This window comes from Podarcis raffonei, chromosome 8 (genome assembly GCF_027172205.1).
Source record: "Podarcis raffonei isolate rPodRaf1 chromosome 8, rPodRaf1.pri, whole genome shotgun sequence".
Taxonomy (NCBI): Eukaryota; Metazoa; Chordata; class Lepidosauria; order Squamata; family Lacertidae; genus Podarcis; species Podarcis raffonei.
The window spans coordinates 52,842,085-52,857,851 of record NC_070609.1 but is presented as its reverse complement, the minus strand read 5'-3'; the positions used below and the strand labels follow the sequence as shown (position 1 = coordinate 52,857,851).

Here is a 15,767-nt window from a genome sequence, read left to right as displayed (position 1 = left end):
TTGGGGTGTGTGTGTCTGTGTTGCAAAAGACGTAGGAAGTCTTTGAAACGCGTGCATATATATATATATATATATATATATATATATATATATATATATATATATATAGTACGTGCGTATAATATTCACCGACTTGTCTAAGTAGACCTGATGTGTTTATGTGGGTCTATAAAATTATATCCACTGACTTGGAATTTGCCTAAGTAGACCCTGATGGTTCTTAGAGCTGTCCTTTGGATGTCGTGCAGAGGTTGCTATGGCAACTAACCAATTTCTGGCTGGAGCACAAAGTGTGACAAGAGTTGGGGGGAGAGGATATGTGCTCTGGCGCAAGCTGGGGCAGGGGTGTCCCTTGACTGTACGGGAGCCCGTTAAGCCCAATCCTTAAACACATCCCCTCCCCCTAACTTTTTTTCATAATGAATTGAACGCTAGACCAGTTTTCTGTACTGTTCACACAAGGGCTGCATCCATTCAACGAAGACCCGTTGAAAGTCATATCCCTTAACTTCAGTGTGTCTACAATGAATAGCACTGAATGCGACCTTTGCACATTGTCAAGAGACAAGAAGGCTTAACAATGTTTGGAATACTGACAACAACAAAAGAACAAAAGGCTGAAGGTATGATAAATGGCTGGTAGTTCACCGGGAGAGAGAATAGGCAAATAAACAGTGCCCTTTATCAGGAGTTGAATTTATTATAATATAATTCTCACGCAGCAGCTGCAGAAGTTATCTGAAGTAGTGGGTCTTTGTTCTGGAAAGGCTGGCCTAACCCAATGCATGTTTCCCCCCAAAGGAAGTCCCACTGTGATCAACAAGCCTTTTTTCACAGGAAAGAAGAAGAAAGTTGCTAGAACAATTTCCTTACTCCAGCTTCTTGACTGCTTCCTTGCTGCGAACTTGACTGCTGTGTATGTGTGAGAGAGACCTTGGCCTTTTACTAAACTTTTTTGCTCTTGATGCCCTCCCCCAAACCTCTTGACATCAGAGGTTATCCCCTGAAATGTTATATTTGTTTTTATACTAAGTCTCCCAGAACCTGATGCAAAATTGGGCCTGTGGGCCACAACATTCTTAATATTTCTACGGCATCCTTCAAAGCCATAGCTTTGGATTCAGGCCAGCTGAGGTTCAAGACAAAACCAGCTCCTGGTCTGTTGTTTTCTTATAATGACATCACCTCTAGTCAGGGGAGGGGCAGAGGAGGCATGCCTTCTGTTAGCATCTCCAGTTAGTAATTGCTGTATTATTTAGTCCTGCAAAGAGATACTTATCAGTCCCAGCTATTGCCTTTAACAAAGGCTGTGCACACGCTCATGTTTGCTCTGCATCCAATGTGCCCCCACTGCTGATTTGGGGAGCGATGTACACATGACATTAACCACAATCCACATCTATCCTGTATCCTGTTTTAGAATTGTTTAATGAAATGCTTCATGTGGATGTGTTTCCTACCTCCAAGCCAGCTTTGAATTGAAGAAGAAAAGAAGTTTGAAGCTGCTAATGTGTATAACCAGCCAAAGTCTGATCACTGCCTCTTCTTAACACGCTTTCAGACTGCCACATTTTAGGGTGGGACTCAATCACATATCAGCAATCTCTGGTCATGCAATTACAGTCTGCAGAGAGGTCTTGCCTACAAACCTGCATCCGCCATAAGGCTGGACTTTTTGTGATATGGAAAGTGATGGGGAAAACGCACTGGAAAATTTAGGGTGACACACAACATCAGCTAACACATGTTCTCACAAACATCATCTAATCTCCCTACCAACAAATGGGGATGAATAAACAGGTCAGCTGGAAGTGCCATTCTACCAAATCCCACTTTATAGATATAAAGCTACAGTCCTGAGGGGGAACCAAAATATGACATTCAGACGAATACGAGTATGAGACGTCCAATCTCATAACTATACTGTTGTGACAGGAGAAAATCATTGCAGCTCTTAGTAAACTCGGAATGGAGGTGAGATTTATATAATCCCGAATGGCAGTTTGAGCCTGTGATGTGTCTGCATTATATAGTGTATTAAATTAAAACAACTTTATTGCACTCGTGTCCTGCTTGCAGGCTTCTCACAGGCCTCTGGCTGGGCAACGTAAAAACAGGATGCTGGACTAGATGGGCCATTGACCTGACCCAGCAGGCTCCTCTTATGTTCTTACCTTCTAAGGCTGAGTTTTGTTTTTAAAAATATTTTTATTAAAGTTTTCTTGGTTTACAAAGGTATGTGCAACGTCTCTTTTTTCGAGTTACGTTTTCCATAGGTCAGTTTCATTTGTTGAGACATTAGGGTTACATTAGGAAGAAAAGGGGGGAAGAAGTGGAGGGGGGAAAGGCGAGTGGGGGTGGTGTTTCTAGTTTACTTAATGTATGTAAAGATATCCTTGAAGTATAATTCTCCCGCTTTGTTTCAGATGCAGCTATCGCCCCCTGCTGGTCTAGAATGTTTCTAATCTCTATGATCCCAAGGCAGTACAAAGAGCAGGCAGAGAGGCATTAGGGGAACAGAAACCCAGGTGCATAATAATCTAAGCATGACGGTTAGCATCTAGGTTGCAGCAGAGATTAGGAATCAGGCTTCCCCTCCTATCTGGCTCATTGAAATTACTGCTGCCTTGTTGTTCTGCAGAAGTTTTTATACCCCTGGGTTGAGAGAACTTGGGAGACTGGGGGGCATATAAGCCCCAGAGATGATAGGGAATGGATAAATGTTTTAATGTATTTTTAATTTGTTGTTGGAAGCTGCCCAGAGGTGCTGGGGAAACCCAGCCAGATGGGTGGGGTAGAAATAAATTATTATTATTATTATTATTATTATTATTATTATTATTATTGTGTCCCCCATCTTATGGAGCTTCTCAAAAGGCTCCGCTGAAACCACCTGGAAAGGACGTTTAAATCACGATTGAAAGCATGACCAATAGATAGAAGCAGACCAATTAAGTTCAAGGGAGCTGTCTCCCTATTTATTTTTATTCATTTATTTACTGGCACACATTTGGATCCCAGGCAGTCTCCCATGCAGGTACTGACCAGATCCACACCTGCTTAACTTCAGCTATGTGGTGGCTTCTTGTGCCTTAAGCTTGGGACCATACCCTGAGTGTGCTTGGGATTGCAGCCACATAGTAGCAAAATCCTGAGCACGTTGTATCAGTAGTTAGGTGCTGTTAAGTTGGGATTTAGCTCCTGCAACCAGTGCTTAGCATTACTGTTAGACATTTGGATTTATGTTGTGTTCACATTTATGGCTTACAATGCTGGGAGGTCATTTTTGGTCGTCTACATTTAAAGACATGTTTTTGGTGTTGTGCACATTAGAGAGGAGGTGGGCAGGTCTGATGCGCATGACCTTTTTTTGGTTTCCCTGCCCCAGGAACTCCTATTCATGAAGGAGTCATCTGCACATGTGCAATGGCTGTCTCAAATTCACACAACATTCCTAAGGCTTAAGTTTTCTAGTTGTATTAAAGCTGGTTTGAGAGGCCCCCACTACCTGCACTTTCCAGAAACAAATGAAGACGTTTTTGATCCAACAGGCTTTTCCAGAGGAATAAAACCATACCCCAATGTGATTTATGAAAAACAGTAAAAACAAATAAACCCAAGAACAACAAATACATTTAAAACAAGACTAAAACCGGAACAGGTAGACACTTGTGGTAGTCTTGTTTTAAATGTATTTATTGTTCTTGGGTTTGTTTGTTTTTACTGTTTTTCATAAATCACATTAGGGTATGGTTCTATTTAATAAATCAATAATAATAATAATAATAATAATAATAATAATAATAATAATAATATACTGAGGATAGCTCAGTCAGCAGAGCAAGAGACTCCTAATCTCAGGGTCATGGGTTCGAGCCTGTTGGTCAAAAAGATTCCTGCTCCAAAAGGGGGTTGGACTAGATGACCCTCATGGTCACTTCCAACACTCTAATTCTATGATTCTAATATAATAATAATCCTGACGGCATGGGAAAGTTTTCAACAAGCATTTGAAGGTGGAAACAGAAGGCGCCTGCCAATCTCTCTTGGAAGAGCATGCCATAGGACTGCTACTACTACTACTACTACTACTACTACTACTACTATTATTATTATTAGTTGTTGTTGTTGTTGTTGTTGTTGTAAAAAAGCAGTGCAAAAGCTCTTCCTTGGCTGCAAACAGACGCTCTCTTGCCTCTACCCCCCCAGGCAAAGGAGAGAGGCGCCTTCCGCTTGCTGCTGCAGCCTGAGCGGAATTTCAATGCCCGAGGGAGACCTGACCTCTTTGCTGCAGCAGCGAGATCAGCTTTGCTTTCGCTCCGCGCTTTGCTCGCGCCCGATTTGGCTGAGAGGCGCAAGCCCGAGCTAGCCCCACCCTATCTGCCAACCTCCTCGTCCCTCTCTCTCTCTCTCATTGGCGCGCTCCCCTTTCAATCTGGGCCACAGTTCCTGGATGATTTAAAAGACAGAGAGAGGGAGACATGGCTGCGAGAGGAAGAGGCGAGCAATGTAGCCTTTTCTGCGGCTGCGAGAGCAGCAGCGCTCCCGAGCCCTGCGGTAAGAGCAGCAGCAGGGCCATCGGCGCCTCCTTGGGGAGATGCTCGGGGCGACGCATGATGGGAAACTCCCGCTGCCTCGAGCCCCTGAGCCCAGCAGCAAACGCGCCTCACCATCGGCTGCCTCCCCCTACCCCGTGATGTTAATTGACTCTCAGCGTGGTTGGGCAGATTTGGGGTGACGACAGAGCTTTGGAAGCGTGGTGGAAAATGTGTGTGTATATATGTGTGTGTGTGTATGTGTGGGTGAAGGCCGATTCCCATTGGCTGTTTTCTGGGCAGGATATGCGTGTTGCAATCCCTTCCTGGGCACTTTTAAGATTGATGTTTTGTTTATCCCCACCCTCATGCTTACTGGGTTATTTCCCCCCCCCCCCTTCTTTATGCATTGGAGTTGCTGAATATGAATTCCCCTTTCTGCCTCTTTCACCAACTTCCTTTCCCTATTTTCCTTTGGCTTTGCAGAACAGGCTCAGGTTTAGGACAAGCCAGGGGAACCCACTATTCCCTCCCCCTTTTCTGAAAGGGTCAGATTAATCAACTTTGTTAACTGTGCCCATTTACATTATGAGAGTAACTCCTATTGATATCAGAGGGACTTAGTCCCAAGTAAACAGGTCTGGGACTGCACTGTTAATTTCATAACCTAAAAGCAAACTAACACATTAGTTAAGTGAAAATGTCATCCTTAACTGCCTAGAATGCTGAAATATTTGTTAAGGACATTTTCTTTTACATGTTTTGGTTTCAAATCTTCTTTTTACGCCTCTAAGGGCAATCCAAAATAGGCTTCAGTCCTATATGCAGTTACCTAGAAGGAAACCACATAGAACTGGGCTTGCTTGTTAATAGTGCAGTCCTATATATGTGTAGAGGGACGCGGGTGGCACAGTAGTCTAAACCACTGAGGCTAGCACTTGCTGATTGGAAGGTCAGCAGTTCAAATCCCTGTGACGGGGTGAGCTCCCGTTGCTCGTTCCCTGCTCCTGCCAACCTAGCAGTTTGAAAGCATGCCAAAAAGTGCAAGGAGATAAATAGGTGCCATTCTGGCGGGAAGGTAAATGGCATTTCTGTACGCTGCTCTGGTTTCGCCAGAAGCGGCTTAGTCATGCTGGCCACATGACCTGGAAGCTGTACACTGGCTCCTCCCTAATGGTCAGGGGTCCCTTTACCTTTACTCAGAAGTAAGTATTAAGTTTGATTTACTCTTTGTTAAGTGGCTACAGAATTGGATACAGGATTGCAACTATTTTAGATAGATGATAGATAGATACACACACATATACATACATACATACATACATACATACGTATATCTAAAGTCAGGATACATGACCCATTATTCCCCTTTTCTTCTTTAACCTCACAACAACCCTGTAATATAGGTTAGAATGAGAGAGAGAGACTGATCCAAGTCACTCAGTGAAATTTAGCTGAGGGGCAGTTGGATGCTGGGTCTTGACTAAACATGCCTCAGATTGGGCTGCACAGTTGTCTTGAGGAAATTAGTCTTCAGTGCAATTCTTTTTTTAAAAAAATAGTATAAATTGGTTTAATTCTTAAGTGGAAAAAACAATTTTAAAATATATATATTGTTCTTTGTGTGTTCCAGTTTACTCATTGCCCTCTTCTCCCAAACTGATATTTTGGTTAAACTCTTATTACATGACTTATAAACAGCATTGGATTGCAGTCTTATCTATAGCTAATTCTGTGTGTGTATGTGTGTCTAGATCTCTGGCCCCTGCTAAATTTATTCTCCTTAAAATTGTATTACTCTCATAAAAAATTCTATTTGTGCTAGTGGAAAGGCTGTGCCAAGATTCCAAGGAATGATGTCTTACCTTGGGCTGAATGCACCCTCCTCTCTGGCAGTTGAAATATTCTGCAAGGGGGGAAATGAATTTCCTGCCAAATAATGGCTGCCTTGGAAGGTGGTGGACTGTCCTTGGTTAAAGGATTTTAAGCAGAGGCTGGATTGCTAACTATTGCAGATGCTATAGCAGCAGATTTCTTGCATCAGCAAGATGGATGGCCTAGTTGACCTTCGTGGTTCTTTCTAACTTTATGATGGGGAAACCTTTTGGGAGCCTCCTGATTATGGCTAACCTGTCAATGAAACCTATGAGACTTTTGGTACAATCCTATGTGTAGGAGACTACCTAGTGCACAGCAAAGGACCATAGCATTGCACTATAAATTGATTAAGCTGTTGTCCTAAGCTTGCAAAACTTTTCATATCCTTAAAAACAATTTCATTTTCACTTCTTTATTGCACTGAAGAGGATGCCTTTTTAAGATGGCATTTGCAGCCTGCAGTTTTAAACAATATTTATCTGTTTAAAAAACAACATTGGAGGTAAATTTTTATCTGATTATTTCTTTATTCAATGGAGGTTTCAATCCTTTTTTTTTATTAAATATTTATTAGCATTTTCAAATAACACACAACAAACAAAAACAAAAAATAAACAAAACAAAAAACACAAAAACACATAACATTCAAAACTAAACAAAAAAAAATAGAAAAAACACATAAAGTTTCTAATACTTATTATTCTTAACCTTATTTCTCAGACTTCCTCACACCTCCCCTTCTTGTATTCCAATTTAAATTGTCAGTTCAGCAAGTCCTTAACTTATTTCTTTACCTTAGCTTAAACATTTGTTCTAACGTACTATTGCTTTACTTTACTTCTTTTTTCCATTTCTTCAATTTATTTTTAACAGCCTTATTTTCAATTAATTTAAAAAGAAAAGAAACCAATTTTACCTTATTAAAATTACACATCAATACTTATACCTCATTGATTATTCTTAAACCTTTTTCCTAAAGTCGACCAAAATTTCCCTTCCACGATTTACCCAATTTCCTTACCACTAACAAAAAATATAAAAAGCAAATTATCCTTATGTACCCTTTGGATTCCCAACCTCCACCCACCCTTTTCCCGGTTCCAGTCCCCAACCAATATCCATCAGTCTTTATATTATTTATTTAGCCTGGAGATCTCACATCCGAGGCCCTTATATCTCTCTCAGTTCCTTTCTGCCGGTCTCTTTGATAGTCCTTGATGTTAAACCCCAAGTCTCGGAGGGGCTCCGGCCCAACAGAATCCCTGTCGCTTCCAGCCAGTCCTCCATACTTAAAGGCAAAGCCTATGGGGTGCTCCAACTCTTGTTTCAAATTTCTTTCAAATCCAGATGTCCCCAAAGCTCCAACTTTCACCAACAAATTTGTAATCCTCAGGTCTTCAGATCTCCTCCAAAAGGGATCTCTCCATTTTCCAGACTCCCATTCAGACCAGGCTTTCCACATCCACTTTTTATTATCCTTTTTTATCATCATGTCAGGCCTCATATTGTAACTCTCCTTTGACTCCTGCAAATCTCCTGCTCCTCCTTCATTTTCTTCAAAAACAACATATTGCTCCATCGTATCTACACTTTCAGTTTCATTTATTTGTTCAGTTGAATGGGCTTCCTGTTTCAAGTCCTTATCAGGCTCAAAACTGTTGTTTACTGTCCAGTGTAGTAGTGATACCTTTGTAGACAAAGCATTGTACTCATCTTGCAAGTTTCCCAAGAGAACGAGTGCTCTGTCCAATTCTGCTTGGATTTTACATACTCCAGCCATTTTTGTAATGTAATGTCCCTATTACCCCTCTAGGGGGATTTTAGTTCCTTGTTGTTCCTTTCAGCTCAAAACCAAAAGTCCAGTTATTTTGTATCAGCCCTCCTTATTTTCAACAAGTTATACCAAGTAAACCAGCAAAAACAGCAGAAACAATGTTCCCTTTTTCCAGCTGACAACTAGCTGACTAGCAGCTCACTTGACAGCTGTCAAAATCTTCAATGCAACAGGCTTTCTCATAGGACGTTCCCGGGTCTCGGGGGGGGGGTGAAATTTCAGCTCCCAAAATTCTTTTTATCCTCCAGTAAGTCTTCTTATAGTATCAAAACCGTGAAGTCAGGATCTTTCATTAAAAAACAAAAAACAGATTCTCTCGACCTTAGCTGCCCAGTCCTTTGCTTTAGATTGTTTACAAAGAGGGGGGGGTGAACTTCCTTTTTAGCCCCTTCCCGCTCGTTCCAAATCCAAAATTAAAAATTTTTAAAGTTCCAATCTCCGTATTACTCACGGGTTTATATTTTGGAGTCCAATCGGTCTTGGAAGAAGTTGGCGCTCTCTGTCAATGGCTTGCGGCTTCACTCCGTAGGCGAGGGAGTACTCTCAGCACCACGCCTCACCCTGCCTCCGTTCCGAAGCCTTTAAAAAGGCTCCGTCGCGGATTGGGGGGGCGCAAATGGTGCCCGCCGAGTCTCTGTGTTCACAGGCATCCGCGCCTGTGATTTTAAGGGTCCCCGCTTCGCCGCAGCGGCCAGACCCAGACGCTACGGAGCCGATTCCCTCCGGAGCTCGGAGGGAATCTGCCATTAAACAATGGCGCCAACCCGGAAGTCCTTCAATCCTATACCCACATCCCCTTGAACTCAGTGGGGCTTGCTCCTGGGTAGGGCCCCGCCCACTTTTCAGTTGGGTCCCACCCACTATTGGAATTCCGTGTGGCCCTTAGCCCCAAAAAGGGTTTCCCACTCCTGATCTAAGCAATTGACTAAAGTTAAAATTTAAACTTGTTGACTGTATTCTAGGCCCCCTTGATTAGAGTTCATATTGCTTTCTCTTTCAAAGGTGGCTGGGTTGTTAATTTGTTTTTTGTTTTCCACACTCATAGGATTGCAAGAAGCTGCACAATGATGGAAGGAACAAGACAAGCAAGGATTTCTCGCCCACACAAGATAAGCGAATCCTCAAAGGTCTGTGACTTTTTGCACGTATTGCTTGTTACGTTGGCAGACTGGAACTTCTCCCACGGATATGGGAGACTTGCATTTCTCTGTATAATACCCCAGAATTAACACCCATTTTACATGTAGAATGTAGTAGTTTTCAAATAATATATGAAAAGAATCTCTCCTGTTTTCCACATGTGCTGATTTATTCGCAGGTCTCTTGCCCAAGAAAAAGAAACAGGGATGGTTGCTTTTAGAAGTTGCTTTGTTCCAAAAATGTCTAACCCTAGTTCATAGTGCTGTTGTCCAATGAGGAGACCAGTGTCTCTTAGGAAGCTGCTATATATTGAGTCAGACCATTCATCCATCTGGTTTACTGCAGTTATTACTGGCTGGCAGCAGCTCTCCAGGGTTTTAGACAGGGTCCTCTCCCAGCCCTACTTGGAGATGCCAGAGACATTCTGCCTGGAAAGCAGGTGCTCCCCTTCTGAACTAAGACCCTTCCCAAGAGACATAGGAAGCTGCCATATTGGTCAAACCATTGGTCCGTGTACAGAGTTTTCTCCCAGTTCTACCTGGAGAAGCTGGGTATTGAACCAGAGACTTTCTGCATGCCTAGCATCCACTCTGAGATGTAGCTCTCCTGAACTGCCCAGGAGAGGGGCAAACGGCCAACCTGTGACTGCAGGGCTTTGTGTGACTCCCTGCCTAATTCCAGGCATATACCAGGAAGGTGGCGGCCAGTTAAGATCATCACTACCCAGCATTTTCTCTCTCCTAAGATAACTCCATACTGTATTTGCTTTCTCTCTTCCCTCCCTCTTGATTCTCCCGTAAGAAAGAGATGGAAGGGTGGTCTTCTTAAGAGATAAACAGAGAGAGTGTGAGGTGGCTCTGGAACCACTCCCTGTGCTGCCATGTTGCTCCCAAAAGATTACCTCTGAGGGAACGTGGCCCTCTGCCAGATAAATTAATCGATTTATTACCCCTCAGGTGAATAGCAATTTGACACCCATGCTCTTCCTTTCAGGTATACAAATGGGCTGACCACTCCAGCCTAGTTCTTCAGAGCTTGAACGAACAGAGGCAACGGGGCCTCTTCTGTGACGTCATTCTGGTTGCGGACGAGCAGAGGGTCCCCGCCCATCGGAACATTTTAGCGGTCTGCAGTGACTATTTCAACTCAATGTTCACCATTGGGATGCGGGAAGCCTACCAGAAAGAGGTGGAGCTCTTTGGAGCATCCTATGTTGGCCTCAAAGCCATCGTGGACTTCCTGTATGGGAGCGAGCTCTCCCTCGATGGTGGCAACATCGATTACATTTTGGAAACTGCCCACCTGCTGCAGATCTGGAAAGTGGTTGACTTCTGTTGTGAGTACCTGGAGAACGAGGTCAACGAGGAGAACTACTTGTACCTGCAAGAGCTGGCCTCTCTCTACAACCTCAGGCGCCTGGACTTGTACATCGATTCCTTCATCTTGAGGAACTTTGGCACGCTGTCTTTCACGCCACACTTCCTGCAGAACATTTCCATCCAGAAGCTGTGCCAGTACCTGGGCAGTGACGACGTCCAGCAGGAATGTGAGCACGACTTGCTGCAGGCCGCGTTGCAGTGGCTGACGCAGTCCCCAGAGAGGGAGATGGAGGCCTACTCCGTCTTGGAAAACATCCATTTCCCCTTGATACCAAAGAGTGACCTGCTGCACCGCGTCAAGCCGGCCGTCTGCTCCCTCCTCTCAAAAGAAACCAACTGTGAGACCTTTGTCGAAGAGGCAGTCCACTACCACAACAATGTCGCGGCTCAGCCAGTCCTTCAGAACAAGCGGACCGCTCTCCGCACGAGTGAAGAAAAGCTCCTCTTTGTCGGCGGGGAGGTGTCGGAAAATTGCTTGGAGCTGAGTGACGACACCTGCTTCCTGGACACCAAAACGGGGCAGTGGGTGAGGGAAACACCACTCCCTGCTCCACGGAGCCACCACTGCGTTGCAGTGCTCGGAGGGTTCATCTTCATTGCCGGAGGAAGCTTTTCACGTGACAATGGCGGGGATGCTGCCTCCAATCTTCTATATAGGTATGACCCTCGGTGTAACCACTGGATAAAGGTGAGGCTTCAGCTGCAGTGGGCACATATATGTTCTTGTAAATTTTTATGCTTTTAGCAGAAGGTAAAAGACTTCTTAAAACATGAAAACCAAGGAGTGCAGCCATCTGTGCAGCAATGCTTATGCTGTGAACTGTGGAATCTGGATTCCATATTGCAATATATCATGCCCCTCCAGATTCAATGGAGGCGGGGGGAGCAGTTTCTTAGCGTTCATGGTGGTGTGTAGAAGACTGAGAAAATGAGGCACTGTTCTCTAAGAAAGGTTAGAAATTGGGGCGAGGGGTGGTGTTGGAGCTTTGATAGACAGAGAGTGCGTTGTATGGCTTGTGAGTTTGGATAGAGGTGGACTTTACTTGTTGCAAGCACATGCACAGAGATGTTTGTAGAGTAAGAAAATAACAAATCAGTTTTTTATAGGAAGTAAGTAACTCAAAGAGCTTGGGAGGCCCTGAGTACTGAAAAGATTGTGTTCCCCCTCCTAGTTAATTCAAAATACTAAACCACGAAATAAAAAAAAAAATTTCAAAATGAAGCAAAACTTACATTGTATATCAAATTAAAATAGCTTCTTTCTAGAGTTTTTCAGTACAAAATTCTGAATAAATTCATCAAAGCTTTTTAAAAAATTTTAAATACAAATGTCCAATTCTTCCTCCTTGATGGTTCCAACAGTCTCTCCCCTGTAACAAGTCACTTCTATTTTACTAACTCCTTGATTTCCTGTTCTCATCAAGAGAGACGTTCGAGTGAGGATGGAGTTCGGGTGCCTCTCTGTAAATGGATACATCTGTTATTGAATTAATCAGGCTTCTTGAAGATATCTTTCTTCTGATATGGTTAGAATAGCCTAATCTAGACATGACCAACTCCTTTATCTTCCATTGTTGTGAGCCAATCTGTTTTCTAGACTATTGTCTGGCCATCAAAAATATATTTGGCTGTAAGTTAATTTAGAATATGCATGAAATGATAAAAATAAATTTAAGGAACCTCAGAAAAAGGAGGAAGGAAGTCAAGTATTAGAATGTTAAAATGACTGTAAAACTATTGAAATGAATATAACTGAAAATCATAAATAAAAAAATGATACATACATACGTGTGTGTGTGTGTCTATATATGACTATTCAGGTATGTTGTGGGGCTTCCTTTTCTTTCACAGCTTGCTTCCATGAGGCAGCGTCGTGTGGACTTCTATCTGGCTGCCATCAAGGGCATGCTAGTGGCTGTCGGTGGAAGGAACGAAAATGGAGCGCTTTCATCTGTTGAGATCTACAGCCCGGAGAAAGATGCATGGACCTATGTAGCAGGCTTGCCAAGGTAACCTGGATCAGGATCTGGAGACAATCATTCACATGGGGGTGTATATGTGAACCTCAGGTCTGGGGGGCCAGATCTGGCCTCCAAGCCTCTTTTATCAATCCTCCCCAAGCCATGACCCTGCTTTGCAGTTGTCAAGTATGTGTATAGTGTCTGTGTGTCTGTGTGTCGTTTCACCTCTTGCCATGGCCGCTAGTGGCAGGTGAGCCCTGGAAGGGAATGGGGTCTCAGGCTGAAGATTATTCCCCACCCTTGTTTTATTTTGGCTTTCACTCAATCCAGCATCCTCTGTATGTTCTTGGAGTATAACTGCCATCCTCCCTGGCCGCTGGTCATGTTGGCTGGGGCTGGTGGAAGTTGGGAGTCCAACAAGGTACCAGGTTGTAGAGGGCTGTTTTATGTTGCAAAAAGAACAATGTGAGTTTCCTGGGGAAAGTTGCAAAATTAAGTGGTTTGCTTTTTGCCTCTTACTCTTTGTGGTGGCAATTCAAAGGAAAAGCTGTAAGGATCCTCAGACTGTCCAGGGGCAAAGTGGAATTTGATCTCTTGGCTTGCAGAACTCAGCAGTAACCGGGAGTCATGGCAGTGGAGTCCAGCAGAGACTGGGACACTGAATTGGGTCCATGGCACATGGCACACAAGAGAAGCAGAGTTTTTCGTCTGTATTTCCTCAAACAAAGGGGGCATTGCATAGGGGTTGTGGACAGTAAGCAGAGGCTCAGAAAGCCTCAGGTCACCTCCAGCAAATTGCTGGAGGGTAAATTGCTCACTAGGAGCTCTACTTGGTGCTGAGAGCCAGGAGCCTAGGAGAGGTGCATGGGAGGCTGAGGTTGAAAAGATTTCACTTCACCTCCAGCCTTCATAGGAGAAAGTGGGTCAGTAGGAGCTCTCCTTGGTGCTGAAAGCAAATGTCCTGCCTTTCTGCATTGTGCGGGCCCCTATTCAGGACCAGAACACCATTAGTGTTGTATCCTGTAGGCTATTATTATTACCTCTCCCACCACTATTACTATTATGATAACAGTACTTCAAAGTTTAGTGGGATTTCTAAAATATTCATCTTGTTTGAAAGGGTTTCCTTCTGGATCCTGAAGGGAACCCCACAACTGATTATATCTTTTCCCCTCCCCCTTTATTTCTGTCCTAGGTTTACTTATGGCCATGCTGGCGCAGCCCACAATGATTTGGTTTATATATCAGGAGGCCACGATTACCAAATCGGCCCCTATCGCAAAAATCTGCTCTGCTACGATTATCGCACCGACGTGTGGGAAGAGAAGAGGCCAATGATCACCGCCCGCGGCTGGCACAGCATGTGCACCTTGGAGGATGACATTTACTCCATTGGCGGCAGTGACGATTACCTCGAAACGATGACCCGCTTTGACATTTTGGCTGTGGAGTCTTACAGCCCACAGTGCAATCAGTGGACCAGAGTAGCACCCTTGCTGCAAGCCAACAGTGAATCTGGAGTGGCCATGTGGGAAGGCAAGATCTACATCCTTGGTGGCTATAGCTGGGAGGACACTGTCTTCTCCAGAACCGTCCAGGTGTTCAACAAAGAGAAGAACAAGTGGCAAAAAGGAACTGATCTTCCAAAAGCAATTGCTGGGGTTTCTGCTTGTGTGTGCGCGTTAAAACCAAGATCAGAAGATAAAAAGAAAAGGCCAAAAATGAAACGGCATCAGAATCAAGGGAGATGACAAACTTTTGGGCAGTTCAGCCACGGAGAAAGAATGTGTACCAAACCTCTAATCATATTTTATATAACATTGTAAACAGCTTTGGAAACTTCCATAAAACTACAACAAAGGGTTCCTCCCACCCCCTTGTCAGTTGGACTGGGTGATTTCTGATGATGAAATATCTTCATGGCTCCAGGAAAGGCAGTTGAATGTTAATGCCATATTGTTCTTGGGACTGTCATGTCATTATTGAACAAAATCCAGTAGAAGAAATGGTAAAATGTATGTAGAAAATGGTGGTTGGGAACATCTGTTTTGAAATCAAAGGAAGGAGACAGGAGTTGAGAGAAAAGCAGATTGTCCTAAAAAAAAACCTGGAACGGTAATTCAAAGAGTTGTCCTTCAATTCTCACTCATCCAATGTAGCTACAAGTTGGGAGGTATGCCTTTAATTGTGGGCAATATGTGTGTTCCCTATTCAGACAGAAGTGTGAGGAAAGCATTGAAGTGAGAGCGAAGTGAGGGTTACTTGTGTTTAAAAATTCAGGTGTGCCGAGTATTAAAAGCTGCATTTGTTAAAGTCTCCCAAGCTTGAATTGGACATTGTTCTGGAGTAAGTAACTGGTATATTCCAGCAACTGGGTCGGTTACCTGAAACAAGGAAACATTGCTTTTGTCTCCTGCTGCATTGAGGCCCTTGTCACTTGTCTTTCGCTTGAATGGTCCATCTGTGTCCATCAGCTAGTATGTTTATTTTATACAAATGTACTACTGTATCATTTTATAAGAACTTAAATGCTGCCATTTGGATGGAGTCTCAATGACATGGTGGGGAAGATTCCTCCTCCCACTCCAGACAATGAAAGTTTGTTTTCTAAGAGTTTTTGAAACCTTTTGTATCATTTTTTAAATGAGACACGTTTTTGCTAATACCTAGCCTGTAATTTGTCACCTGGTGTGTTAATTACTCTTAAAGCTTCCGATGCATAATTATAGTCCTGTCATTTCTGTTTGGGAGTGTGTCACACTGGAGCTTTCCCAGGCGGTGTGGATAACTTTGCTGTGAAATCTTGCCTTGGAAAAAGCAAGGACACACTTTTGCATTGTTAGGTGGCTACCATTCTTCTAAAACAAGACCAGCGTAACCGAAAAGTGAATGCGCTATCAAAATACCTTTCTAAGTAACAGTACTTTCACAAGTCCTAATTACATTAGAGCATATGCAGAGCCTGCTGGATCAGGCCAACATCCCTTCTAGTCCAGCATCCTGTTCTCATAGTGGCCAACCAGATGCCTGTAGAAAACGT

At 43.5% G+C, this 15,767-nt stretch overlaps 1 protein-coding gene across 2 annotated transcripts; it reads left to right on the top strand.

Annotated features, from left to right (window-relative positions):
- The first annotated feature begins 383 nt into the window (after nt 1–383).
- On the top strand, nt 384–15,450 carry KLHL36 (kelch like family member 36). Of its 2 annotated transcripts, XM_053400091.1 has the most exons (6): nt 384–623; nt 2,427–2,528; nt 9,293–9,374; nt 10,381–11,454; nt 12,618–12,775; nt 13,923–15,450. In XM_053400091.1, exons 3-6 carry the CDS (start codon nt 9,312–9,314, stop codon nt 14,476–14,478), a joined length of 1,851 nt encoding a protein of 616 aa, XP_053256066.1. In that variant the 5' UTR covers nt 384–623; nt 2,427–2,528; nt 9,293–9,311; the 3' UTR covers nt 14,479–15,450. The 2 variants fall into 2 exon arrangements, with proteins under 2 accessions (XP_053256066.1, XP_053256064.1); XM_053400089.1 differs by lacking the exons at nt 384–623; nt 2,427–2,528 and adding an exon at nt 4,387–4,557.
- The last annotated feature ends 317 nt before the right edge of the window (nt 15,451–15,767 follow it).

Excerpts from the sequence above, each read along its gene's own strand:
- KLHL36 (XM_053400091.1), top strand. The coding sequence starts at position 9,312 with ATGATGGAAGGAACAAGACAAGCAAGGATTTCTCGCCCACACAAGATA. Across the intron at positions 11,455-12,617 it reads GGTGTAACCACTGGATAAAG|CTTGCTTCCATGAGGCAGCG; the intron begins GTGAGGCTTCAG and ends TTTCTTTCACAG. Across the intron at positions 12,776-13,922 it reads TATGTAGCAGGCTTGCCAAG|GTTTACTTATGGCCATGCTG; the intron begins GTAACCTGGATC and ends TTTCTGTCCTAG.